This window comes from Ammospiza nelsoni, chromosome Z (assembly GCF_027579445.1).
Source record: "Ammospiza nelsoni isolate bAmmNel1 chromosome Z, bAmmNel1.pri, whole genome shotgun sequence".
In the NCBI taxonomy this organism is placed as follows: domain Eukaryota; kingdom Metazoa; phylum Chordata; class Aves; order Passeriformes; family Passerellidae; genus Ammospiza; species Ammospiza nelsoni.
In genome coordinates, this window is record NC_080669.1 from 881056 (window position 1) to 907713 (window position 26658).

Genomic DNA, 26658 nt, shown 5'->3' on the forward strand with positions numbered 1-26658 from the left:
GTGCTAGAACAAAGACGCTTATTAATGTTTTACATTACAAAAGTTAGAGAGGAGGTGTCAGAAATAGAATTCTAAGAATGAAGGCAAGAAGTGGGGCAATCCAAGGGAGGGGTGTCCCTGCTTGATGCTCTTCACCTTTTTGTTAGAATTATTTTGCATGGAAATAAGAATTTCAAAAGACCTGGGGAAAAAAAGTAATTGGTTCAATCAACACAAAGTGCTTTTCATTTTCTTTTGCTTTGATTTTATGATTTTAAACAACTGTTGATCCAGAGAAGGATTTAAATTTCCTTTAGGATAGAAAGGTGGGGGGTTTTTAACCTGTGGCCACCCCCTACCCATCCCTTGACCCATGCTGGTGTAAATCAGAGCAGAAGATTTCAGTAGTAATTTTTTACCTCTTGTTAGAAGTAGTTTTCAAGAAAAGATGACTTAAGGAATATTTTATCTGTTGCTGCAGAAACAAACCCACATTTTCAGCAAGAAAGTGATCAAGACATTTAACTGACCCGAAGGCTGTAGCTGAATTCCTAGTGTATTTTTACATTATGCCCTGTTTGCCTGCTAATGCAGAAAATGAGGTTTTTTATGGTTTCCCTTTCTTGTTATCAGCAGCAAAACTGGATGGCTTTTCCATCCTTATGCACTGCTGTGTGTTTCTCTGCCTTTGGAAAGGGTAATATTCATGTGGGCTACAAAGCTCTGAAAAATGAGAGGATTTTGAGAGGAGAAATTGAATTTCTGACATAGTCTTCCCACAATACATTCCAGTGAGTTAAGAAGAAAAAACAACAGATACTCTTTGTATTTAGATGCAGTTCTGAGTGATAAACTGCTTCTCAGACATTTGGATGGAAACTGATGGTTTAAAGATGGGCTGCTTTTCTGTATTTAAGAAAAAAAAAAATCAGTTTTGGTTACAATTAAAAGAAAAAAACCAGGCAATGTACTTTGCCTGACAGGGAGAGGGCTAAAACCAAGACTTTTATGTGCAAATGGAAAAAAGAAACGAGAAGCAAATTGAATTTCAGCGTTTGCTATGTGGATACTTCTTTGATCATTCAGGCTGTTCTATTACATGGTATAAGATATGTGGATCTTTGGTAGAGTTTATTGAAACTCCAGTAGAAGGGAAGAAATCCCAACTTCTAAAACTTGGTATTTGCACCACTAAAAGAAAGAGCAATAACATCCCCCAAAATAATTCTGTTTGTATCTAAGCTGAAGCTGGTTTTTTCACTCCGCTTCATTCGCTTTTTCCATATTTTTCAGCAATTTTAAATGAACAGCCCTGTGAAACAAACATAGCGGGAAGCAGAGCTTAACTTAAAAGTTTCTTTGATTGTGTGGCGAGTTCAAGACTTAATGAACTGCAGCTATCAAACACAGCTGTCAAACTGGCAAGGAATAGTAAATTTGGCCTTTTTCCTGCCACAGAGGAGAGATGAGGATGCTGTTCTGCACCTCTCAAGCCAGGGCTTTGCAGGATTTTTTGTGGAAGAGCAACAATGGGAAGGCTTTCCTGCTCAGAGATGATGTCCCCTGGGAGCCCAAAATCTCTGTGTTTATTCAGGTTAGCTTGAGAAAGCTCTTGCTGCTGGGGATGTGTATTGACACAGAAAGCAAAATTTGAGGTTGCATAAGAAGGAGGAACATAAAATATTCTCTTTGTGGAAAATGAACAGAAAATCCCATTGTTCTGCATGCAATTTACTCTCTTCTGGGAGAGAGAAAGTGATGCCTGTGCCTCTCTGCCCCCCTTTTCAACCCTTCTGTAACCCTGTCCTCTCCAGATTGATGCTGCCTGCTTGGGATTGCCCTTGGTGGCCACTGCCGCCTGTGCCTGGCATGGAGGTGACATTCCCAGATGAATTCTCCAGTTCTCAAATCCATGAGATTTGAGATTCTCAAATCCCTTGTGTGTGCACAGCAGGGTCAGGCTCTGCTCTGCCCAGGATGTTAGAACCCTGACTACTGAGAGTTTTAAACTTTGTGTGCTCACAGGCACTGAGCCCCCAATAAAACCACAATATTTGACCTGAGACTGTAAAAAAAGCTTCTAAAATTAAATTATAAAACTGAGATTATGAGTATATAATTTAAATAAAAGTATATAATGTCACATGATAGAAAACTCAGAGTTCAAAGTTTCAGAATATAATAATATATAACAAAAATATATTATTTATATATTGTTCATACTAGATATAATATAGTATATAAATTATTTATAATAGATATATATTAGGGGTCAGTGGTGGCCATGGCAGTGCTGGGCTCTGATCTTCGAGGGCTTTCCTGACCTAAACAATGCCATGATTCTGTGATCTCCGCGATTCTGTAGCTCCTTCTGGTCTGTTTGGTTTAAACCCCTTCCCCTCCCTCTCAGGGGTTCAGTGTTTGGGTGGGTGGGAGGTTCTGCAGAACAGTGCAAAATGGGGGCAATGAGTGAGGAAGGGATTAAACTTCCTCCTGTGAGTAATTTACACCGTTGCTGCTCAAATAATAGTGCTCAAATAGGATCTTCCATCCTGTTATCAGAAAATATGAGTAATTGTTGAATTATTTAAAAAGCAAACTTCAACATGTCCTTTGATATATCATGACACTAATTTGGGTGAGTATTAGGTGTATTGTCTCAGTGTTTAAAGTACTCCACGCTGAAACACCTTCAAACTGAATCAACTCCAAAATCTCTCTTACTAAGCTATTGAGGGTAGCACAGTTAATATGATTGGGGACATATTACTAAAAACCTGAAAAGAAAACATGTGCTGTAGTTCCAGTCAGGTAAGTTGTTAAAAACTGAATGTGTGCTTGAGTGGGTCTTTGACAGTCAATGCTATAAAATGTGAATTCTGTCTCTAATGCCATTGGTTTTATAACCCTAGCATAATTTCATTTGACATAAAGCCTGAACAGATTTCAGCAATCTCCAGCCAAATTTTGAAAACTTAATTTTCAGCTCACAATTGGCGTAGTGCAACTCAGTTCTTATCCTTCTTATAAAATACTGGTGGCTGTGGCCCTTGTCAGTGTGAGATTTTTTCTATATTTGCAAACTGAAGTACTGGAGTATTTACTGTTACAGCATGGCCAAATAATGTCAACAGTTAAGGAAATATCAGACAATCTTTGTGCAAAACCAGAAATTGAAAATGGACAGAGAGAAGTCCTGGGGAATAGGTGAAGGATTGTCATATGATGGAATCATCTTAATTGTTGCTTGGCCAAGGTGAGGTGCATCACTGGTTTTTGTTTGTTTGGTTTTTTGCTTTTGTTTGGGATGTGGGTTTTTTGTTTGTTTGTTTATTTTGTTTTGTTTTTCTTTTTTTTTGGGTAGGGTGGGGTTTTTTTTGGTTGTTTTTTTTTGTTGTTGTTTTGTTAGCTTTGTTACTTTGGGGTTCCTTTCATTGTAAATGTGGAGAATTCAAAGGTCAGTAAGTTGAAGAATGTGTGTAGCAATGTCATGGAAATTTCATCTGTATTTCTTGGTGGGTGAGACAGGACAGGACTCAGTCAGTGGATCTTTGATGTGCTGAGGTGAGTGTTTTATGTCCCTGTGATAAAACAGGACAGTGTTTTATCTCCCTATCTCTCCTATCTGAGCGCACCCCATCTGCTCAGGGGGTCGGCGCAGTCCAGACCATCCCCTGGGAGGCTGGAACGTCCAGATGTGCTGGAACGTCCAGATGTGCTGCGAGAGGCAGTTCCAGGTTCCCTAAATGGGAAGTTTTCTCCTCACAGTCGTGGAGGTGAGGCTGGGAAATGTAATTTTAGTGGAGACCCTGTTCCTCTGAGAGCTGTGGTTGGAGCAGCTCCGTGCTGTGCTCCGCGGCCTCTGGGATGTCCTTCCCTGCCCTCCTGCCTTGGATCCAGGTGGCCAGAGCAGCCAGTGGTGGGCTGTGAGTCCAGGCAAGGCGCAGGTCGATGCTCTGGTGCTGCTGTTGCCTTTTTGTGCTCAAAGCCAGAGTCTGCCACTTTTCTTGCCACTTTTTTTACAGGGTTGTAATGAGGCTCTGACCCTTCAGGGCTGCTTAACCACAGAGTGTGGCTGTGAGGGAGCATGGTGCCAACAAAAGGGCGTTTTCCCCTGCAATGACATCATTCAGGTGTCGGGGTCTTTGATTTTCCATCAGAGCCCTGTCAGTCCCTGGTGTTGGTGTGTGTCTGTAGCAGCCTTGTCCCTCATCTCACACAAAACTGCAGATGCTTGAAATTTCAAGTGTTTGGTTTTTTCCCCTTGAAAATGTTTATAGATAGAAATTATTATATTTAACAGGGATGTAACAAGGTCTGAGATGTGCTGACTTCTTATTCTTGCCTCCCTATCGTGTGTTGGCTCACTTCAGGGAGAGAAGCTCTGTTTATAGCAGTCTTGAGTTGAACTCTTTTACAGCAGATCTATATTTGGGCATCTTTGCACATATCCTGGTGTCTAAAATGGGCACCATAATTCTTACCTTGTAGAGGAGTTTGGAGATTAGTTACTGTCTGTAAAGAGCTTTGAAAATGTCAAATGCTGTGTTTGCATATTTTGAGAATATAATTAGAAGACAGTAAATTAATCTTCTTCCTGTAAATTAATACATTAAAATTGTTTGCTCTGTGGAAATTGTATTGTGAATGCTTAGGGGTGGATTTATCTTAGTTCCTTTTTATTTTTGGTACATACGTGATGGTGTTTGCTGAGGAAGCCAGGCTTCACTTTTGCAGTGCACAGTATAGGAATGCAATCTTCAAAATCCAAGCTGTTCAGATAATTTCATTATTTACCTGCCTGCTCATTCTTTGAAATGAAGCTGCATGTTTTCAGCAGCGAGGGTAATTTATTACCTAGAAAATTTTAACTTGGGCTCAGGAGGGTTTTTCATTATTTTCTGTGTTTCTTTTCTGTGTTAGGATGGATGAAGGAGGATGTGTGTCTCATCTTGATCCTGTGTGTTTGATGCAGGAGCTCTCTGGAGAGATTCTTCTGGTCCATATTACATAAGTAATCAAAATGGAAGGTTATAAATGTTCATTCTGGCCTTTAAAGTCCAATCTTTTAATTAAAATACAGGGATGTCTTCTGCAGGGCAAACCAGATGCTGAGGTTTGTGTCAGAATTGGTGTGGAGGAGCTCTCAGCACTGCCAGTTTCAGAGGAAAGGGCTGGAGAGCTCTGGCTGCTGTTTGGACAAGGAGGGGAAGGCTGTCAGTACAAGGAGAAGGGTTAAGGTTGTGACAACTGGTGAAAAAATTAGAGTGTGTGGAAAAAAAAAGAGCAAAACACAGAAAGCTTTGAGTCCTGAAAAACGTTTAACACTGCAAATCATTACAGTACTCCCTTTGGTCTGTTTCTGTTTTCCCCATCTGTCCTTTCTGTGTCAGCTTGAACATCACATTTTCTATTGATGCAGGCACATCCCTACTGATACAGCTCTATTTCTACTACTTTAGTTGGATTTCTTCTAATTTATTTGTATGGTGCTTAGTTTTGTGGTACAGCTGTGGTCCCGGTTCTTGTTGCCTGTGCCATGCTTGAGGGGGGATCAAAACGTGGAGTGAGTTGAGTGTTCATTCCCTCCAGTTGGGGCCAAATGGAAGCTGCTGAAACCCTGAAATGGGACAGGGGCAAGGAGTGAGGGGCTGTGTCCCCAGCCCACCTGCAGCAGGGAAAATGGGATTTCTGTGCTCCCTCTCCATCACTTGCACTGCGAACGTTTCACTGCCGCGGTCCCCGCAGGTGCCTGCCCGTTTGGTGAGCTCTCCACGTGAGAGTGTGTGTGTCCTGAAAAACCTCTCAAATTGCCATTAAACCAGCACTTTCTGAGAGTGGTTGTTCCTTTGCCACCATAAACAATGTCTTAGAGAGAAACAAAAGCCTGGGAGGGAGCAGAGGCAACAAGTGGTGCTGGAATATTTTTGTGTTTCAGTGTGAGCTGCGGCTCTGAGCGCTGTGTCCTTTCCTTGGCGTTTGGGAGGATCAGAATGCTGGGAATGGGGTGGAGGGTGAGCACAGAGCTGGCTGTGTCCGCCACCAGGTGTTTGGAGCAGTTCTGTCTGTCTCTGGGCTTGGGCAGGCTGGGTTTGGCCGCGCTTTGTAGGAGTCGCTCTCCACTTTTCAGGAATGCAGCCTGCAGAAGTGTCCTCAGGGCGCATCTCAGCATCAGTCACCTGGGGAAATGAGATGCAGAGATGTGTCAGTGGCAGCCCCAGGAGCCCTGGTGCACGTGGGAGGGAGGCAGCAGCCCTGGCAGGGCTGTGAGTGTTTACTAGAGACTGTGCTGTCGCTGCAAGGCAGCTCTCAGGTCCCTGGGAAACAAGTGGCTTGTGGTTTCTGGCAGCAAATTCCCACTGGGCTGTGTCAAATGTGCTTTGAGATGGAGGTACCCATGTTCAGTTTATTATGAGTGAATAATTTAGCTGCACTTACTTGTTGTACCCATTCCTGTAGGTTTTACTTGTTAAAATTTTCCTTTTATGTGGCAGAATTTTCCCATGCTGATAAACTGCTGCTGAAGTACAATGGTCTGCATTGAAAATAGAGCAGATGGGGCCATATTAGCCTGGTTCTCTCATCCATGAAAACAAGTGCTGTAACCATTGTAATTTGGTGTAATTTCAATGCAAGTCAACAGAGTTGCAGGAGAATTTAGGTCCTCAGTGACCTTTGTGTATTCCTTGACTTCTGTTTTGCGTGCAAGTTGGTATTTTCTAATTGACAGAGTAAGAGTTTATAACACAGGGTGCATTTATGTGTAATCTCCCTAACTGGAAAACTGTTGATTGCATAATTACATATAATTACCTCAGTTGTTCTTGGCCTGGCAATATTTGCAGGATGGCTCAGGAAGGCAATTCACTGTCAGATGTCAGAATAGATTTTATGGAGAAGGTTGGCACTCGATTAATTCAATATTGGCTGAAGATAGGAGACATCAAGCCATCCCATCCCTCACCCAGTACAAGATATTTTGTATTTGTCCAGTTTGAAGCTAAACCTGGAGCAGATATCACAGGCCATCTCTGAATATTCTCAGTGTGGGAGATCCAAATCAGTATCTTCTAATGTGCTCTAGGCAGATAAAAGCCCTATTCTAATTTCCCTGTGGAATATTTTTCTCCCTAATTCTGTTCAGTATCTGATGTCTACCTATCAGGGATGATGAAGTAACATTAAAATGGTTAAAAACCCCCCACCTCCTTAATCCCCAGGTGTCACCAGAAAGAAACACAGAACCTGAAATACTCCAGTGTGTCTCTACCAGGTTTGCAAATTACTTCTTTATTTTTTAAAAGAATCAAAATTGAACCCAAAACCAGCAAGAAAAACCCCAGGAAACTTGTTAGAGCCAGCACTTTATGAAGGCACCAGCACATCTCATTTATAATCAGGTGCAGAGCAATCTGAAGGCTGTAGAAGACTCTCATGCCACCAAGGGAAGTTTTAATTAGCCCCTCTAGGACTATGAGAAAGGCTCCAACCAAAGGTCCTACTGTTCTAATTACCTGTGCCTCACAGTGGCTGTGAGGACATGCTGGGGAAGGCATCTATTTAATGCTTATTTTACTTTTCCCTTCCCTCTGCTCTGAATTGACTTTCCAGTTATTTTCAGCTTCAGGACTGTTTGCATTACTAATATATGAATTCTGTGTGTTTGCTAGCCCAGAAATCCTGCACAGTGAACCCTCTGCTCTGCCTGCACATCACTGCCACTGCATTTACCACTTCCTTTGTCACAGGGCAGCACCAGACTATCACCAGCTCTGTGAATTACCACTTTCTTCTGTTTGTTTTGAAGCTGTTTTCTCTGACCTTTGTTTAATAGATTTTTTTAACTTTTAATTGGAAAAGAAGTAGACCTGTGACACCGTATTCTTCCACTTGGCACACCTCCTGGTTTTGCAGACTCTTGTTGTATCCCCAGAGTTGTTCCTTCCATGGAATTACAGAACATTCTGGTTGGAAGGGGCTTTTAAAGGGTTTCCTAGCCCAACCCTCTCTGCAATGAGCTGTGACTTTATTAGGTGGGTCAGAGCCCTGTCCAGCCTGGCCTTGAATGTCTCACCACTCTCGTGGTAAGATACTCCTTCCTCATATCCAGTCTGAATTGGCCTCCTTCATCTCAAAACCATCATCTCATGTCCTTTCCCTGTGCTGAAGAGTCCCAGATTAAAGTTTTAGTTATCCAGCTGGGACATACCCAAAAGTGCCCACAGTACTCGGGATGTTTCATGGTGTAACCTCCTTGTTCACTTTGTTCTGTTCCTCTCCCAGCCATCCCTGCAGTCTGATTTGCTTCTTTTGGCATTGCTGAGCACTGGGATGGTGTTTCCATGGAACCTTTCCTGGCACCTTGCTCCTGAGTGGTGCTACCAAAAGTCCATCTTCCCACATGTGAAGCTTGGAGTGTTTTTCCTCACGTATGTCACTTTGCATTTGTGACAATTAATTTTGTCTGCCCTCTTGCTCTCCAGTAACTCAGGCCTGTTGAAGTTCTTAATAAGAAATTCTCATCGTTACTATCTCAAAAAATTTACAAACTTTGTCATCCTTTGTAATGGCTGTCCCAGTCCTCAACAGAATTCCCTGAAGAAGTCCTTTGATGACTGTTGCATTCTAAGAACTGACAGATGGCTCAATATTCCAACTGATTCCTAGCTTTTGAGCAGATTTGTTTTTGTTTTTCTTTTTTTTTCATTTTTTTTTTTTTTTTTTTAATCTGTGGAGTGACCTTTTTCTTTTAAGTCCTACATGCTGTAGCATTTCCCTACATATCTGTCAAAATCACTGTGGAAACCATTTTTGTTGCAACCCAAACACCTGTTGACCCCTCTGAGAACTCCTCTGGGTTTAGAGCAGATGACATCCTTGTACAAAAACCATCTGACTCTTCCCAAGTACATCATGTTAATTCTGATGTCCACTAATCCTGTTCTCATTATAGCTTCTACTAATTGGTGTGATACAAGCATGAAATGTGTTGGCTCAGTAGATCTCCCTGGAAACTTCAAAATGAATCCTCAGTCCTGTCATCATTCCATTCTCATGCTAATTTAGCAGCAATGGGATGTGGATTTCCTGCCAGGAGTGGTGGCACAGCAAGTCCCAGCATGGGGGAATCTTCCCTGGCAGAGAGGAGCTCTCCTGCCCACCCTGCTGCTGGCACAGCCATGGAATTACAGGATGGTTTGGGTTGGGAGGGACCTTGAAGCCCATCCATCCCACCCCTCCACGGCAGGGACGCCTGTCCCAGGCTGTTCCAACCTGGCTCCGGGCGCTTCCAGGGATCCAGGGGCAGCCACGGATGCTCTGGGAGCTCCATCCCAGGGCCTCCTCACCCTCCCAGAGAGCAATTCCTTCCCAATACCCCGTCTCACCCTCCTGTGGTTGAAACCATCCCCCTTGTCCTGACACCACACATTGTTGTAAATGATCTCTCTATGTGAGGGGTTGCTGCCTTCTCCCCCAAACATTTCCCTCACCTCCACATATTCATCCTTGCCCACTTATTCCCTCCTAGAGGTGCTGCCTTCTTCCCAACATTTCCTCTTCTCTTCCTTCCCTTTCCCCATGGTGTGAGTAATACAGAGTACACATTTTGTTCTGTGTTTCAGAAGCTGGGCAAAATACTGTCGGTCGAACACATCTGAAAACTCCATGAGTTAATGTGTCCTTGGATAGCATAAGCTGCTTTGATTTAGACTGCAATTTGCTGCTTTTCCTTCTGGGATTACTGAGGAGTTTTCAGTTGCTGTAGTGATTGTTCTCTTTTGCTCAGCAATTTGCTTGCATTTCACGTTGCACACAGGCTTCCAGGTTCTGAAATGAAAATGTCTTTAGAAGTCAAGAACAATAAATATTTTTAACTTGTCATGTTAAATTTTAATTAATCACCTCTGCCACCTTTTCCAGCATCAAAGGTTTGCAACACGCCCTTGCAAACATCAGGCAGTGAATGTAAGCCTTAAATACATGGCAAATGATTAAGCTTCCTCATGCCTCACATTGAAAACAGGCTTTTGTTATGGCTCTTATGTTTTGGTAGCAATCTTGGTACACAAACAATTTTTCCACCATTGTTTTTCATCTCTGTTTCCCATTCTTATCAATATTGACGCCCGTAAATTTTCTTTTTAACTTACTCACAACATCCCAGCTTGAATAGTTAAACCAGGACTGCAATAAATCAGTGAAAAATCGGGAAATAGCACCTGGTCAGATCATGGCACAACTAAGTTTTAAAATTACGATTTCACAGTGCATTATAATAAATTAGTTTTATGTTTAGCGTGGAAATCTTTGGAAAGGGCAGTTGTCTGGGGCATTGCCACTTATTGACCTCAGTGGTCTGAAAAGCAGTATTTCTGTTACAGGGCATGTATCATTTGGGTTAATTTTTTTTTTTCCTATGGGGTTTTTTTGGGTTGGCTTTTGGATTTTTGTTTGTTGTGGAGTTGTTTTCTGTGTGTATTTTTTGTTTGCTTGTTTGTTTGTTTGCTGTGTTGTTGCACTTTTTTTTGGTGAGAGTTTGTCTGTTCCATTGATTTTTTTGTAATCAGAACAAGGTTTTTCTCCCTTCTGAAGGGGAAATGTTGGAGCTGCAGAGGCTTGGCTGCCTCGCTTTGAGTGCTGGCATCGCTTGGGCAGTTTTGCAAGGGCAGAGTGGTGCTGTGAGCTGCTGGGCAGCCCAGCCCTGGTGCGGGATTTCTGCACCCAGAGCCTGAGCCTGGCTCCAGCCTTGTCTCTGCAGCAGGCACCCATCAGCTCCTCCCTCACTGCTCCTTTCTCTGCAGGGAGAAACTCTGGTCAAGCCCAGGTAGGGGCCAAGGAGTGCTCCTGATGTCCCTCAGCTCCTTCCTTGGCTGTCAGTCATGCCTTCGTACCCGTGCCAGGTACCTGAAGCTTCCCCTCCTCTTTTTTTCCCCTCCAACTTCACCTTCAAGAACTCTGCCAAAGGTGTTTTTGTGCAAATGAACACTGTGTCAGTGTCACTGAACACTGAAGAGACACCTTGAAATGAAATTACTTCATTTGTTTTATGTCAAAACACAGATTGTTCATATTACCCTCTATGATTCCAGTGGTTTTCAGAATAAACATAAACCACAAAATTGTCTAGCTGAAGTTGAAACACAAGTATGTTCCTGATATCCAGCAGACAGGATAATGATGGTGATGAGGGTAGTTGATGTAAATATGTGCTACAGTGCTTAAATATTTACTGTTTTCCCTTCAGGAGGAGGATGGTGTGTATGCAGAAGGATGTTTTTTACCTGTATTGTGCTGCAGTGATGTGCAAGCTGAACTGTTTGGCATTGTATGGCAGTGCTAAAATTATATTGTCTCTGTGTAATTATATATACAGGCCCACTCACATACATCACTTACTGGGGAATGTAATAGTGCATTACAGACACCATCTTATTTTCTTGTAGTACATTAGTTTTTTAAATGAGCAACATTTATTTTGAAAAGAGAACTTAAAGATGACTTTGAGATTCTTTTTAGAGTCATGTTATGGTATTTTTCTTGCACTTTTCTCGGTCTAGAATTGACTATTTCTGGATAAATGAAGTGAGACCCGATCCTGATGCTTGAATGCAACGTGCCTGTTTGGAGGGCTGACAGATGTAGGTGATTTCAAAACAAATGCCTTCTGTTATTTAGCTTTAGTTGCCATTGGGTCCAGAGCTGGTGTGGTTGCCCTCTAAGTTAGTTTAAATGTATGCATTTTCTTGCTCTAACTGTGTGTTTCTGGCGTGCCTGTCACCATGGTAACTGCACACCTCTGAGTTTAAATTCTGTGACATGAGATCACTGCAAGTCTTGCTTTAAAGAGGTCTGAGTTGCTGCACTTTGAAAGTAGGGAGGACTCTGATATTGTCTCTCCCTTCAACTTGAGTCCCCACACAATGGGATTAAATCCAGTGCTTGTCTGCACTTGTGTCTTTATTCTAATTTTATATGTAACAGCTTTATGAAACGCAAATAACTTGTTACATAATATGCAGTGCTGAACAGTGTGATTTATCTTTAAATATGCTTTTTAAAATAGACTATTCCACTCTATAAACAGAGTACATTTGTGTGTAATCTTGCTGCACTTTTCACTGTGCTGTAGGTTATTTTCAACTGCACTGTATTATTGTAAAAGTTTTTATCTTTCACTGCTGTGGAGAATCCTATGGACCTGATTAATGGGTTTTTCCTTCCTATTCGTGGTATTCAGGTTTCAGTGATATGCTCTGTTGAAACCCCACAGCTTATAAGATTGTTCTTCTACTCATTTATTATTCCTCATTTGGGCTCTGGAGCTGTTTAATTTCTGAGACTTAACAGGTCTGAGCCTGAACTTCATTTAGTTAAATCCTGTTAAATGTGAATGCTGCTTCTGATTTGGCCTCATTTCTGTTGCGATTGTCTGTAATCCCAGTGCTCTTCTGCCTGAAGAGTGCTTTTTATATTCACAGTGATGTTTAACAAACTAATACAATGCACAAGTGAATAATTTCTCCTCCTGGAATGCCTTTTTTTGTGCTCATGTTACCCAAAAGGAAGCCAAATGTAGGAGTGCTCGAGTTTGGCTGTTGGAGCCCAGACAGGAATTTCTGTTCCTTGTGCACAGATGTGGAGGTGGACGAGGGCTGGGGGAGTTCTGGGCAGTGAGGACAGTGGAGGGATCCAGACAAGTTCAGCGAGAATTGCTCCCGAATGCCCTCAGACCCACACCCGGATGTTTTTATGACCCTCACTCGTCCTCCTGCCTGTGAAACACCTGGATTGCTAAAGGGTGTGTTTAGGGCACTTGTGGAAATTGAAGGTGTCTTTAGGTAGAATATTTTCTGACCTGTTTTCATCTGAGCTGGAAGAAGCCTGTTTGCTGCCTGGCTGTAAGTTGGTACACAAGCTGTGCAAAATAAGGTTGTAAATATCCATCCCTGTCATGTGGGAGTTAAGGTGGCTCTCCCCTCCCCACCAGCTGAATCTGCTCATGCTGCGTTGACAGTGGCAAAAACCTCCCTGAAAGTTCTGTTGAACACACCAGGGCAATGGCCTTCATGCAAGAAATGCCACATTTTGGGTGAATTGCCTGTTCTTGTGGGAAAAAAAAAAAAAGGTAGTTGCCATATAGTTATGGATGAGACTTCTTGAGAGAGGGGAAAACATGTTTTGGGAGTATTATGGATGACAAGGGTGACAAGGGTCCCCGTTCTTCTGGGAAGGTGGGGAATAAGCTGGAGCCAGTGCACAATCTGCATTTTTGGGAGGAGGTGGTGGTGGCTCCGGGCTTGGATCCCCAAGCTGGCTGAGGGAAGTCTGAGGTTAAAAAATGTGAGGGAGAACTGCAGACACCCCACTGTAGTTCTGTTATTGTACTTGGCTGTAGGAGCTCTTTAGGGAATTGTATTTTGTTGTCTTGGATGTGGAAGTTTAAGAACAATAACTTAGCAATAAGTACATGAAAGCTATTACCTTGATACACAGGGGAATATTTTCAGGGTAGTTTTAACTTCAATCCATGTTTCAAGACTAAAACTTAAAACACATCTTTGGGCTGGCAACACACTGGGCTGAGTATAGAAAGTCTTCTGGTGGTTTTTATTTGCTGGGTGGGATGTTTTTTGTGTTTTCTATTTTTTTTTGTTTGGTTGGTTTTTGTTTATTTTTTCAATTTTACATATCTTTTAAATTTAATAGTTTCTGAACCCTTTTTTCCTTTGTTCTAATTTGCAGCATTATTTTACTGTTCTCTTTGGCCATGAGGGGCAGAAGCCACTGGAGCTGCGTTGTGAGGATGAGGTTGATGGAGATGAGTGGGTAGAAGCTATTCACCAAGCAAGGTATGGAACTCGATTTGTGACCCGCTGATCCATTTTATTACAGATAAATGGATAATACTTTGAGAACCTAAACCCATCTTCCAAACAGAAAGAAATTATTACATATATTATCTGGGTGTTGTTTCCAATTCATGAGTGCCTTATAGGAAAAAAACACCTTTAACATTCAATGCTTATTTCACTGCCTTTTATCTTTCATAAGCAATTGTGCTGCAGTTGAAATTAGTTCAGGAAGAATATATTATTTTATTAGAAAGAAGCTTTAGGATTAGTCTTCTGTTAGAGACAAGCGTGTCATGTGAATGAGGAAATTAATGATATGACAGATGAATAAATGAGTTTTTCCTTAAAAACTCTTACAGAAAAATAAGTATAAGAAAGAGGATGTCAAGCCATTAAGATGATGAAGCGTGACAAATAAATTTTTGACTTTGAAACCGAAATTCTGAATGACTGGAACCACAGTTTTGTGAAAACGGACCTTGAGCCATGCAGTAGTCTGTGCCTGAGGAGAGGCCAGGTGGCAAGTGGCCATGGTTTAGATGTAATCTAAATTAAAGTCATCTCAGTAAAGGCCTAAGGAATGCAGGAGGTGTGAGAAATGATGCTCAGTCTTCAAAGTTTTTAGAAGTTTAGTAAGGGATAAAAGGGATAAAATCCAGTGCTGGGGTGCTTGGCTATTTGCTAAAAGCACACCATTAACCTAAACCATGTTCTCTATATACTGTTACATTGCAGGGGGTGCAGGTATATGCATAAGAGTTTGAGTTGAGTATGTATATATTCAAACATTCCTTTGGGTTTAGATGTTCTTTTGCTTGGTTTTAACCTTTGGCTTGTCTTCATGCCATCTTCTAAATTAAAGCAATATATTTTATTTCTTCTTGTGGTTCCATCCTGTTGTTTTTACACTCCCTGGTAACGAGGAGCCAGTAAATTGGGTTCTTGTTTTTGTCACTCTTATTTTACCACTCAGTCCACAAATGCAAGGAACCACATAATTATCTTATCCATTCTCTGAGTTAGTTACATAAAGGCATTTTAACATCAGATAATTTCTATTTTAATATTATGCTATGGCCTAAGATATATTTATCAAATATTTCAATACCTATATTTACAATTTATATTATACTTATATTTATATTTTATAATTCTATTTATATTTATATTTTCAATTTTTACTTCAATATTTACCAAGTATTTCTATAAGCTATATGGTGCATATCTAAACGGACTGATTATACTATACCAAAAAGCAGCTAAAAGGAATCACAAATTTCACTATATCAGGATCTCTGTGATGAATAATAACTTGCAAAACAAAAGCTAATACATAAATGTGAAAGGCAATAACGGTATTTGTAATTTATAACAGGAGGCAAAGCTGCTGCTGAAATGCACTTTCTGCAGCCTCCTCCCATCCACACTCACCTCAGCTAATCTGCAGTGCCATGGTAACGCACAAGGAGCCAGGCAGCTCCCGAATTGCTTAGGACACGAGCCATGTAAACACAAGTGATTCTGCTTCAGAACTAAAATTGAACATGAGCAGCTCGTAGTTTTTAATTTAGAGCTTGTGAAGTGAGGCCCTGGGGCTGCAGGCCTTGTGCTGCCTGGGCAGCCTGCTCTGGGAGCTGTGTCCTCCTCTGGTGATGCCTGGAGCAGAGGCTAGACAGTGTTAAAGGAATAAAGTAGGGATTTATTAAAAGGCCTCAAAGGATGGGCAGCATGAAACTGTGGCCAAGGCTCCACCTAAGATGGACCCAAGATGGACTCTGAGTCACGAGTTTTCACACTTTGATGAGTTTTGGTCCATTTCCATATTGGGGTTAATTGCCCAATTCTGGCACCAGGTAATGCAGTCCCACCCTCCCGTTTGCTCCCCTCCATTCCCTGCTGTTTGCACTTTTTGGGGCTGGAGCTGCAGTGGTGTCCTTGGTTCTGGAAAAGGATTGTTCTGTGTGACTGGGCTGTGAGGAGAACTGCTGATACTTAATATGGAGTTCAGAGTCATTTACCAATGCAGTACAGAATCTGGAAAATATGAAAGCTCAAACTTAGGGTATTGCTGGTGCCACTGAGTGGGGCTCTGTCCTCTCCCAGGCCAGCCCTGTGGGTGGGCAGTGGAGAGCAGCTCTGGGTGACAAATCATCCCGTGCCCTGGGGTCCCTGGGGCTCAGGGCTGGGCCAGTGTCCCCTGTGTGACGCCACAGCCCCGTGCTGCTGCAGGGCTTGTCCTGGTCTGGGACAGCTTTTGCTGTGCAGTGTCCTGGAGTGGCTGCCTAGAACAGGAGCTGGATAACATTAAAAGAATAAAGTGGGTATTTTTTAAAGGCCTTCAATAGGTACATCTTGGGCAGTCAGAGGCCTCCCAGAGGCTGCACCCTAGATGGATAATGGTCGTGAGTTTTTCACACAATTTAAAGTTTGGACCATTTGCATTTCAGGGGTTAATCCTCCAATTACAGCTTCAGGTAATGAAGTCCTTTAGCCCCAGTTTGCTCCCCCTCAATTCACTTTTGTTTATATTTTCGGGGCCTGAGGCTGTAGGGTGTCCTTGAGTTTCAGGCCCAGAGGAATGGCACTGTGTGACCAAATGTGAAGACAGGAACTAACACTCTAGATGGAGCTTAGAGTTATACCCTAAAGCAGCACAGGATTTTAAAAATATAACAGCTAAGTCAAGGTATCCAGCTGACAGTGAGTGAGGAAGGGAACAGGGCTTTTTGCCTCGTGCTCGTGGACATTCAGGGACTGCAGCATCCTGGGCTTCCCTTTCTGCAGCACCAGTTTGGTTTTGCCACAACCTTTCCCTGCCAGGGGGGACACACAGGGGAGATTTGGGCTGTGCTTCCAGGGAACAGGGACAGGAGCAGAGGGAACGGCCTCAGGCTGGGCCAGGGCAGCTCAGGGTGGGCACCGCAGGAATTTCCCCATGGAAAGGGGGCTCGGGAGCTGCCTTGGCACTGCCCAGGGGGGTTTGGAGTGCCCAGCCCTGCAGGTGGCACCTGGAGGTGGCACTCGGAGCTCTGGGCTGGGGACAAGGTGGGGACTGGGCACAGCTGGGACTCCATGGGCTGGGAGGGATTTTCCAGCCTCAGTGATTCTTGTCCATTGCCTGGTGTAAAAGGCACGTGAGCAAGAAGAGCTTCTTCATAACATGAGGTAAAATTTTTGTCCTTGTAGTTCAGTTTGTAAGTGTGTCACACATGAATTTTCAAGGTAGAAACTGACATGAAATGAAGGCAATGGTAAGCAATGCACAGGTGAAAATAGTGAAAACTTGCAGAGAAGTTGGTTGTGACATTGAGGGTCAGGGTGGCTGACTTTTGACTCCACCAGGGAGTTGTCATTGCAGGTTTTACAGGACAGCTGAGTAACTAAGATCAGTATTTTTAACTCCACCCCTTTTGCTATTTGCCTGTTTCCACCTTATTTGGGCCTACCTCCTGATGATATTGAACTATGGGCATCTCCATGAGGGACAGTCTCAAGGTCCTTTGCCATTTGGGGGATTTTCTTCATCACCCTTTCTGCACAGGTATCTAAAATTTCTTGGGGAAGTTTCCCAGGGATACAGACATGGCTTTCTTGTGTTTTCTTGGACAAAATTCCAACAAGCGACCAAAAAAATTGTAGAATTTAGTTGGTAAGCATGGAGTGTCATTCCCTATTGTGGGTTACCTCCTTGCTCTGATGATTTTCTCCTTCACTGGAAGCTGCTTTTGTTTGCTTTGCATTGTGTCAAGCAGAACAGCCTGGAGTTTTTAATTAGTTACTAAACCATTGGGTCTTTTGCTGAAGATAGATAAAAAGAGGCAAAAATAATAGTTTTTGAGTATTGTGTAAGACTTTTCTTGCCAACTTAATTGAACAAAAGAGCACAGATTGTCTTTAGGGATTGAATTTTGCCTTCATCATGATCTAGGTCTTTTCCCTGAAGTTTATCTGTATTTTTGACAAATGGGAGAAGTTTTGGCAACTTCTGAAGTGCCACTGTTGATTTGAGCCTAACCTAAGGGTTTTTTTAGGAATTGATGAATGGCATTTTATGTAGCACTTTTAAGATGCTTTTTTGTACTGTCTAGGTGTCTTAGTTACAAATTGTTGGAGGAATTGAGAAGACTGCCACTACTCTTATATTGAAAAGAGACCTGGGAACATCTTGTTCTGTGTGAATATGCTGGCATTTGAGAAAGGGAGGTATTAAATTGCTTTCCAGAGGGTCATATCCTCATGAGAAGCTGTGGTAATCCCTGTGTTAGGTGAGACAATGCAATTGAGGTAGTTGAGGCTTTTTGTTTTCTTAGATTGACATATAGAAAATCTAATTTTGTACTGCTTTTTGTTATTTTTTTTTCCCCAACACATATTTGTAGCCATCAACATTTTTTCCACCTCTAATTTACTTTGTCAGTTACAAACAGATTGTTGAAAAAAGGATGCTGCAATCTCACTGCACCCCATGGACCACTCTGGGTAAATAAGAATTTTATTTGGGTGCCAGTACCTAATGAAAGGATCTTTTCTACTGTGATGTTGTCCATTGTTCCTGTCCACAGAGCCCTCTCCTCACATGGGGGATTGTTTGGCTTTTGAGCAGGAATTGGGATATATAATCCAGTATATTTTACTGGAACCTCATTATCAGTTCCATATCCTGTACTTACATTTTTCCCCCTTCCATTTTATTTGGCTTTTCAATATTTTGGTTTCTCTTTAATATCCAGGGTGGCAGAGCATGGTTTGCTCCTTCAGAGCTACAATTTTGGGCAAGAGGATTTGTTCCTGGCAAGTCCTACTTCCTCTGTCAGTGACTGCATCAGGAAGTCCTGTTTTTGGCTGTCTTCCAGAACTTGTTCTCTTATGAAAAAATCTCTTTCACCCTCAATACACTGAGGTGCACTTATCACTCTCTCTTAGAAAATCTGCGTTTTAGGGCTTTTTTGCATTTAGCTCAAAAACTCTTATGCTTTTTTTTTCATATGAATGCAGGATTAATAAAATTTATTGGACTTCTCTGCTTTAGCTTATTCCAAAGTCTTAAATTCCCACGTGTGGGAATAAAACCCCTCCTTTCATGCAGGCACAAGTGTGAATTTAATTGGGAAACTGATTTGAAAAGGAAATATGCTTTTAAATTTATTGCCAGCTTAGTTGTAATCAATCTCATTCCTCCAGGTCTGCTTACTGCCCAGGTGATGTTGGAAAAGATTAGGGAGGAAAATGGGAATAATTCTTTCACGTGGGTCATTGTTTAAGGTGTACGAGGAACTACTGCCCTCTAACTGGCAATTTAAAATTAAAAACAAACAGAAGCAGCAAAGCTTTCTCTCAGATTTGCAGGCACACTTCTGCTGTGTATTTTACACAGTATTTTGCAGGTGGTTGTAAGCTCACTGTGGCATCTCAGAGCTGCGCTGTGCTGATGCCTTGCTGTCAGTAAAACTGTATTAGCTGAGGCCTGGTGCTTTAATAACCAGGATTTTGTGGTTTCTGGTGGGCTGGGAGTGAGGCAGAGAGGTGCATCCAGTGCAGACACCCAGTGTGAGCCCCCCAAAAATCATTGAGCTGTGCAAGCTGTCCAGGGGCTGCTCCTGGACCTCCATCCCTGTGATGATGCCTTGGAGTGGCTGCCTAGAACAGAGGCTGGATAACATTAAAAGAATGAGGTGGGTATTTATTAAAGGCCTTCAATAGGTACATTTTGGACAGTCAGAGGCCTCCCAGAGGCTGCACCCTAGATGGATAATGGTCACGAGTTTTTCACACAATTATTTTTCACACAATTAAGTTTGGTCCATTTGCATATCAGGGGTTAATCCACCAATTCCAAGTTCAGCTAATGAAGTCATTTACCCCCAGTTTGCTCCCTCCCAATTCACTTTTGTTTATACTTTTTATACTGTTTATACTTTCAGGGCCTGAGGCTGTAGGGTGCCCTTGAGTTTCAGGCCCAGAGGGATTGTGTTGTCTGACCAAAATGTGAAGACAGTAGCTAACACTATATATGTAGTTCAGAGTTATACCTTAATGCAGCACAGTATTTGAAAAATATAAAAGCTGAAATTCCAGAGGCATTGCCCTGCAAGTGCTCATGCTGCTCTGGTCTCCAGCCGGGCACACCGGGGCCTGCAGAGCCATGCCTCAGCCAGCCACCCAGGCCTGTGTTGTTCCCAGAAGCTGCTTTTGTTTGCTTTGCTTTTGTGTCAAGGAGAGCGCCCTGGAGTTTGTAATTAGTTACTAAACCATTTGTTTAGTAATTAGTTGGGTTTAGTTTAGTTTAAACTGTTTCCAGCAGCCTAATCACCAATCCCTGCTGGTGCAGGCCAGCCTCGGTGTGTCCCCAGTGCTCAGCTCTCCTGGCTCGGCCATGGCTGGTGGTCACACACCTGGGCCAGGCTCACACCTCCAGCTCTCCTCTGTGCCCCTGGCACTGCAGGGACCTGTGGGCTTGTGGTGCCAGCTCCAGAAAGTGGCACTGAGAGCTGTAGGGATGCACACATGCAGTCCCCCTTACCAAGGAGAGGAGAGAGAGGTGGGTTTGGTGAGAAGGCAGGATAGGTAGTGGTGGGGATGTGCAGGTCTTGGCCAGACAAGTGTGTTGATCACTATGCTTACCTGAGAGCCTTTATCCCCTTTTATCCCCTTATCTCTGTGTTTTCCAAAGCTTGCTGCTCCTCAAACTTATTCCATGCCTCCCTTTCCCTGCCTTTTGTTCCTGCACTTCCATAACAGGCCTTGTATAACCCCAAAATGTTGTCCCCTCTAGCCCATAAGAAGTTTCACACCCCTGTGGTTGGTGGCTGCTCTCAGCCTGGGGGGAGATGAGGAGAGGCTTTCCACACACTCTGGGCACACCTCATGGCAGCTTTTCATGAGCTTCCCTCTGAAAGGGGGCTCCTGCAAAAGAGGGAGAATGATGTTTTACATGGGCAGATAACAAGATGAAGAGGAATGGTTTTAAACTAAAAAAAAGGACTTAAAATTGATATTGGGAAGGAATTGTTCCCTGGGAGGGTGGGCAGGCCCTGGCACAGGGTGCCCAGAACATCTGGGGCTGCCCCTGCATCCCTGGCAGTGCCCAAGGCCAGGCTGAACACTGGGACAGTGGAGGGTGTCCCTGCCATGGCAGGGGTGGCACTGGCTGATCTTTAATGTCCCTTCAACCCAACCCATGCCACAATTCTGTAGTTCATGGCTGCTCATGCTCTGAGTCCTGTCTGTTTTGCACAATGGGGTAGGGTGCCATTCTCCTCCAGCTTGTTTGTGGATGAATTCCTAAAGAGTTCAGATCTGACCATTCCTAAATGGTCAGATTTTCCTGGCTGGAGTGCCAGGACAATGGGAGCAGCTGTTTTTGGTGTGAGGTGTGAGTCTGGTGGGTGACACACTGGCTGGTGAGGGCTGTTTCCAGCACAGTCTCCATCCCACAGAACAGGGTGGCCTTCTCTCCCCTCACGCCTTGCTCCTGAGTGAGCCATTCCCCATGGACATGGTTTGGGTGCTTTGGTTGTTGGGCCCACTTTTCCAAAGGCTCTGTCTCCCAGCTGGCATTTCCCCCGCTCAGTTAAAAGGATCGTGTAGTAAAAACCATTTGGGGTGTGGAGTCATCAAAATGCCCTATGGCTCTGTCTGGCACAGGGATCCCTCAGAACCCTGGATCACACCCCAAGGCACCTTGCTTGGAGCCACAGGGGTGGATTGGTTATGTTCTAGTGCAGCTTTTACTGTTCCCATCCCTGCTGTGGCTGTGACTGTGCCATTCAGGCTTTAAAACCTGTCTGGAGGCTCTTTCTCCTCTGTTGAGGAGTCCTGCAGCAGCTCAAGGTGGGTGTGGGGACAATGCAGGCAATTTCTTCTGCCTTGCAGACAGCCAGAGCCCGGTTTTCATAAGGAGTGAGTTAGGCTGTGCATTTTGCTTCTCAAGAGGGTGGTTTGATGTGGCCAGACCAAGTGCTTGCTTCTCCCAGCACCCTGAGCAGCTTTAGGACAATTAGCATGGACTGCTCCAATGAACCATAACTCTGGTCTCATTCTGGGACAAAACTCAAAAGTATTTGCTGGTAGCACTACTGGAACTTGTATCCTGGCTTGCTGCTAGAGGCTAAAATTTCTCAAGTTTTCCTAGGTTTTCTTCGTATGTCAGACTAAACGGTGCAAGCATGTTTTTTCCTTGTTTTATTAATTTCTTCCTCTCTCCATGTGGTGGGTGATGGTCAGTCAGGGGTTCTTGAAATACCTGGTTTGAGTCCCGTTCCTAGAGATGATGGTAGTAGACAGGTTCAGCCTCAGCTTTCAGGATGTTTTAGACATTACAGAATTGCTTCCCTCAGAAAAATATTAATAAAAAGTCATATAAGCTGTGGTTTGCAGTAGTTGTTTGTTTCTATAAAACGATACCCTAGACAAAAAAACAGACCTAGACTGGTTGCTTAGAGGTTGTTTTATATGTTTTTCTGTATTGCTTTGACATCTGAATGTTTTGGTACAATTTTCTCCTACAAGGATTTTTTATACATGTGTGTTCATGCCAGTATTGATGCCCTGCCCTCTTGTAATGCTCCTGGGATTACTCTGGATGTTCAGATTAACACATTTGGACATGGTGATCTCTACTCAAGCATGGAGAGAGATGGATGGAAAGCGCTGTTGGAAGAATGTGAGGTTTATTCCAAAAGCCTCTGATTTTTCCTTTCCCAGCAGTAGTTTGGAGAAGGAAAATGGATTTAGCCTATTACAAGTTAGTGTAGGTGTACAGAGTCTTTTCAAATTAACTCTTCTTCGTAGTGCTAATTATGGGAGTGAAGGAGATGTTGTTTGGTTTCCAGGCTGAGTCTGACATTTTAGACAGCAAAAAGCCCCTCCACTGAATTGCTCTAAGAGCATCTCAAAAGAACAAAATCTTCAGTCTTCCAGAGCAAAGTTTCTTGTTCCCCAGTAAAGCAAAGCTGTCCAGTTTAATGCATTTAAAGAATCCAAGAAATACACATAATTTCTTCCCCTAAAGGAAGAAATAAAAAAGTGAAAGAGAAGCACTGTATGTAACAATATATTGGATCCTACATCAGCAGTTCATCCTTGTGAGTCTGTGTCCTACTAATTTCCTCAGTTTAAATAAAACCAAAGTGAAACCCCTCAAATTCTCTATTGAAAACAATTGGTCGCAAAAGTTCTAGAACATTTTGAAAATTATAAATAGAAAAAGAGAGTGTTTTACCTGTTTGGATTTGGTTTTAGCTGGGAAAGACTATTTATATTAAATTTAAATCAAAGCATTTTATTACATATGTTACATATATTTTTACCTTAATATTGTAAAACTGTTAGTGCTAACTCAGACACGATTAGTGCTTTTGATTCAGACAATTTTTAGAATCTACAAATGCCTTTTTAGGGTGAAAAGAGGTGAAGTACTCTGGTTTCTGAAGAAAAACCCCAGAATTCTTGCAAAACAAACAAACAAACAAAATTGAAGAACTAATCTCATTCTTTACTGATGTTTCTTGTACAGCTGAATGATAAGTGCATTGCTTCATGATAGGTTTATTTATGTGTGGTTTTTACTTCTTGGAAGAGGTGTCCTGACCTTCCTTTTTCCAGTGTATTGTTTACTTCTGCAGCAGTCAAAATATAACAGCAAATGTAATAGAATTAAATTCCCTTCTTATTCTTTTTATAGTCTGTACAAGGAAAAAAACCTTTTACTTTATGATAGCTGTGGGAACTTATTCTAATTATTTTAAATCCAAGCTTGTTTTCCAGGTTAGGTGTTGAATGCAAGAGCTGTGGTTAATATTGGCCCCCTCCAGTGTGGAGATGCACTAACACTGATTGAAATACAAGTAAATATTTACAGAAAAACCACATTGTAGAGGATGCACATTACTGCAATTTTAGGAACCTCATGGTATTTAATAGCAAATATTCATTGTTTTATGAGCGCTGTAACAAGCAGGAAGATATTTAAAGGGAAGAGATTTGCAGTCAGAAAGTTCCTGCTGTTAAATGCTGTGTTCAAACTCAGCGATAGAAAAAGATGTGGTATCAAACAGTGATGGATCCCTTGTCAGTGATTTAGGGCCTGAATTCTGCTGTGTTTTGTTTGGTCTTTATCTTGTAAATTTCCATAATTCTCAGAGGAACAACCTTCCTAAAACTCAGGGTAAGAGGCAGCAAAGTGTCTGGATTTTGCTGCTTCAGGGTCAGTCTGGTGAAGATGCTGTGTAGGGAAAATCTGTTTTCTCCTCTGCCTGAAGCTGGGAAGCATTTCTGACATGGGGCTTTGATTGTGGCATCTGATTGCACTAGGGATATTGTCCCTTTGCAGGGAAAAGCTGCCCAAGAGCTAAAGGAAAGACTGATACTGTGGTTCTTGATACTGATTGGATTAAAGGCATTTATTTCAGTAATTTTAAAAAGGCCTAAAATATAAAACATGTGTTAGCACACTAAAATGACAGTTTTGATGGGAATTCTTCCATAAATTGATCTGGCAGATGGAGAGAAATAGTTCTGATGAAGTGCTACATGCTTCCCCAAGTTCTCCCGAAAGATGGGAAAAAATCAGGACCTTAAAATACATAAAACAAATTGAATTTACTGAGTTCTTCGGCCAAGCATGAGAATTAGAAGCTCATAAAAAGTGCAGTTATCTTGCTCTCAGTAGCTGAATATTGTGAAACTGGGTACTGTTGCTGCAGTCTAAAAAAGGATGTTAAACTGTCTCAGTTTGGATGATTTGGTGATTAGGATCTGGGTGGTTTATGATCAAGCTGCACATTATAACTGAAGCTAAACAAGCATGGTTCTGCAGTCTTATTGCCACTGGGGCTATGTTATCTGTCCATGTCCCATGAGGGGATTGTCATGCCTGAAGACCTCTAGAACAGAGACTAGGCAGAATAAAGACATAAAGTAGGTGTTTATTAAAAATATATTAGGCTGGAAAACGATTATTTTGTCTAAGTAAACTTATATCAAGTTCAGAGTTATATATTGATGTGGTACAGAATCTGGAAAATATGAAAGCTAAATCCTAAGGCATCATTCCCCCCTTTTAGATGCTTGATAAAGCCTCTTCCTTGTTAAGTCTCTATTCTAAGTACCTACTAATAATAGGTATTTAATAATAGGTAAATATCTAACAACAGTAAATATCTAACAATAGTAAATATCTACCAATAGTAAATATCTAACTATATAGTTAGATATTTACTATTGGTAGATATTATCTAACTAGTAGTTAGATATCTAACAGTTGTAAATATCTAACAACAGTAAACATATAAAAATAATAAATATCTAACAATAGTAATGTTTTGCACAGTTGGCTATCACGCCAAGAATAATAATTATTATTATGTGTGGCATTCACATTCTCTGAAAAATCCCTTTGCCCAGGATTTTTCTCCTGGGAAGCTGAGAAGCCTCAGAGAAAAGGAAAACAATTCTTATCTCATTTGCTTCTCCTGAGTTGTGCTCACATGTAGAATGTGTTTGGAGATTGTTTACCCACAGGTGATTGTTCCATTGGATCCTGCTGTGAGTTGTTTTCACTCTTTGGCCAGTCAGGGCCAAGCTGTGTTGGGACTCTAGAGAGAGTAATGAGTTTTCATTATTACCTTTTTAGAATTCTGTCTGCATCCTTTCTGTATTCTTTAACATAGTTTAGTGTAGTATTGTTTAATATATTATACCATCGTAAAATAATAAATTAACCTTTTGGGAATGTGGAGTCAGATTCATCTTTCCTTCCTTCATTGGGGCACCCCACAAATACAGTAGTTATGAACAGTTCTTTAGGCACATATTTAAAACATGTTTTCACCTGAACCAGTCTCTGTTTTCACAATTGCTTCAGGAGCAGAAGCCTTCTTAAACTAGAACCACTAAAACCCATCATGTGGCTGTTTTCAGTGACCTGTTCTTTCCCTGGCAGCTACTCGGACATCCTGATCGAGCGGGAGGTGCTGATGCAGAAGTACATCCACCTGGTGCAGATCGTGGAGACCGAGAAGGTGGCGGCCAACCAGCTCCGGCACCAGCTGGAGGACCAGGACACGGAGATCGAGAGGCTCAAGTCAGAGGTGAGTGGCAGAGCCACCAGGCTCTCACTGACTGGAGCCTTCTGCTGGGTGCAGGGCTGTGGGGATGCCTGGGGAGGCTCCTAGAGCAGAGCTAGACAGAGTTAAAGGAACAAAGTGGTGGTTTATTGAAAGTCCTTCAAAGGACACACCTTGGGAAGTACAAGATCCTGACCATGGCTCCACCCAAGGTGTATAGCAGAATCAGGAGCCCTTGATACAGGGAATGATTGGCATCTCACTCCATTGATTCAGAATGCTGAACAATTGCTTTATTAAAATTATATTATATTCTATTAATTATATTGTATTATACTATATTTAAGACATACTACTCTAAATAATACTAAAAGAATGCTAAAAAATATTACAGGAATACCCATTACTGTGTGAGACAGTGAGGACCCAGCTTTGACCCCATAGGCCAATTAATATAAACAACCATCACCAGAATCCAATTGAGAACTCTCTTCAATCTTCCTAACATATTCCACATGTGGAAAAGCATCAGGAGCAGAGAATAGAGATAAGAATTGTTTTCTCTTTCTCTGAGGTTCCTTGCTGCAGTTTCCAGGAAATATCCTTGGGAAGTTGTGCCTGCCTGCCCTCTATGAAGAGAGCTGTGGCTACAGAGGTGCACCCAAGATGAACCCCTAGTCGTGAATTCTCACACTTTTAATAAGTTTTGGTCTGTTTCCATGTGGGGGCTCATTGTCCAATTCCAGCTCCAGGTTGTGCAG

General features: G+C 42.3%; 1 protein-coding gene across 1 annotated transcript in view; it reads left to right on the forward strand.

The window, feature by feature from the left end:
* The window catches only part of RASGRF2 (Ras protein specific guanine nucleotide releasing factor 2), a 122335-nt gene that overhangs the window by 22338 nt on the left and 73339 nt on the right, over window positions 1-26658 (forward strand). Inside the window, exons 2-3 of the mRNA XM_059492233.1 lie at window positions 13723-13829; window positions 25774-25921. Of these exons, the coding sequence (XP_059348216.1) occupies window positions 13723-13829; window positions 25774-25921 (255 nt within the window). The remainder of the gene's footprint in view (window positions 1-13722; window positions 13830-25773; window positions 25922-26658) is intronic.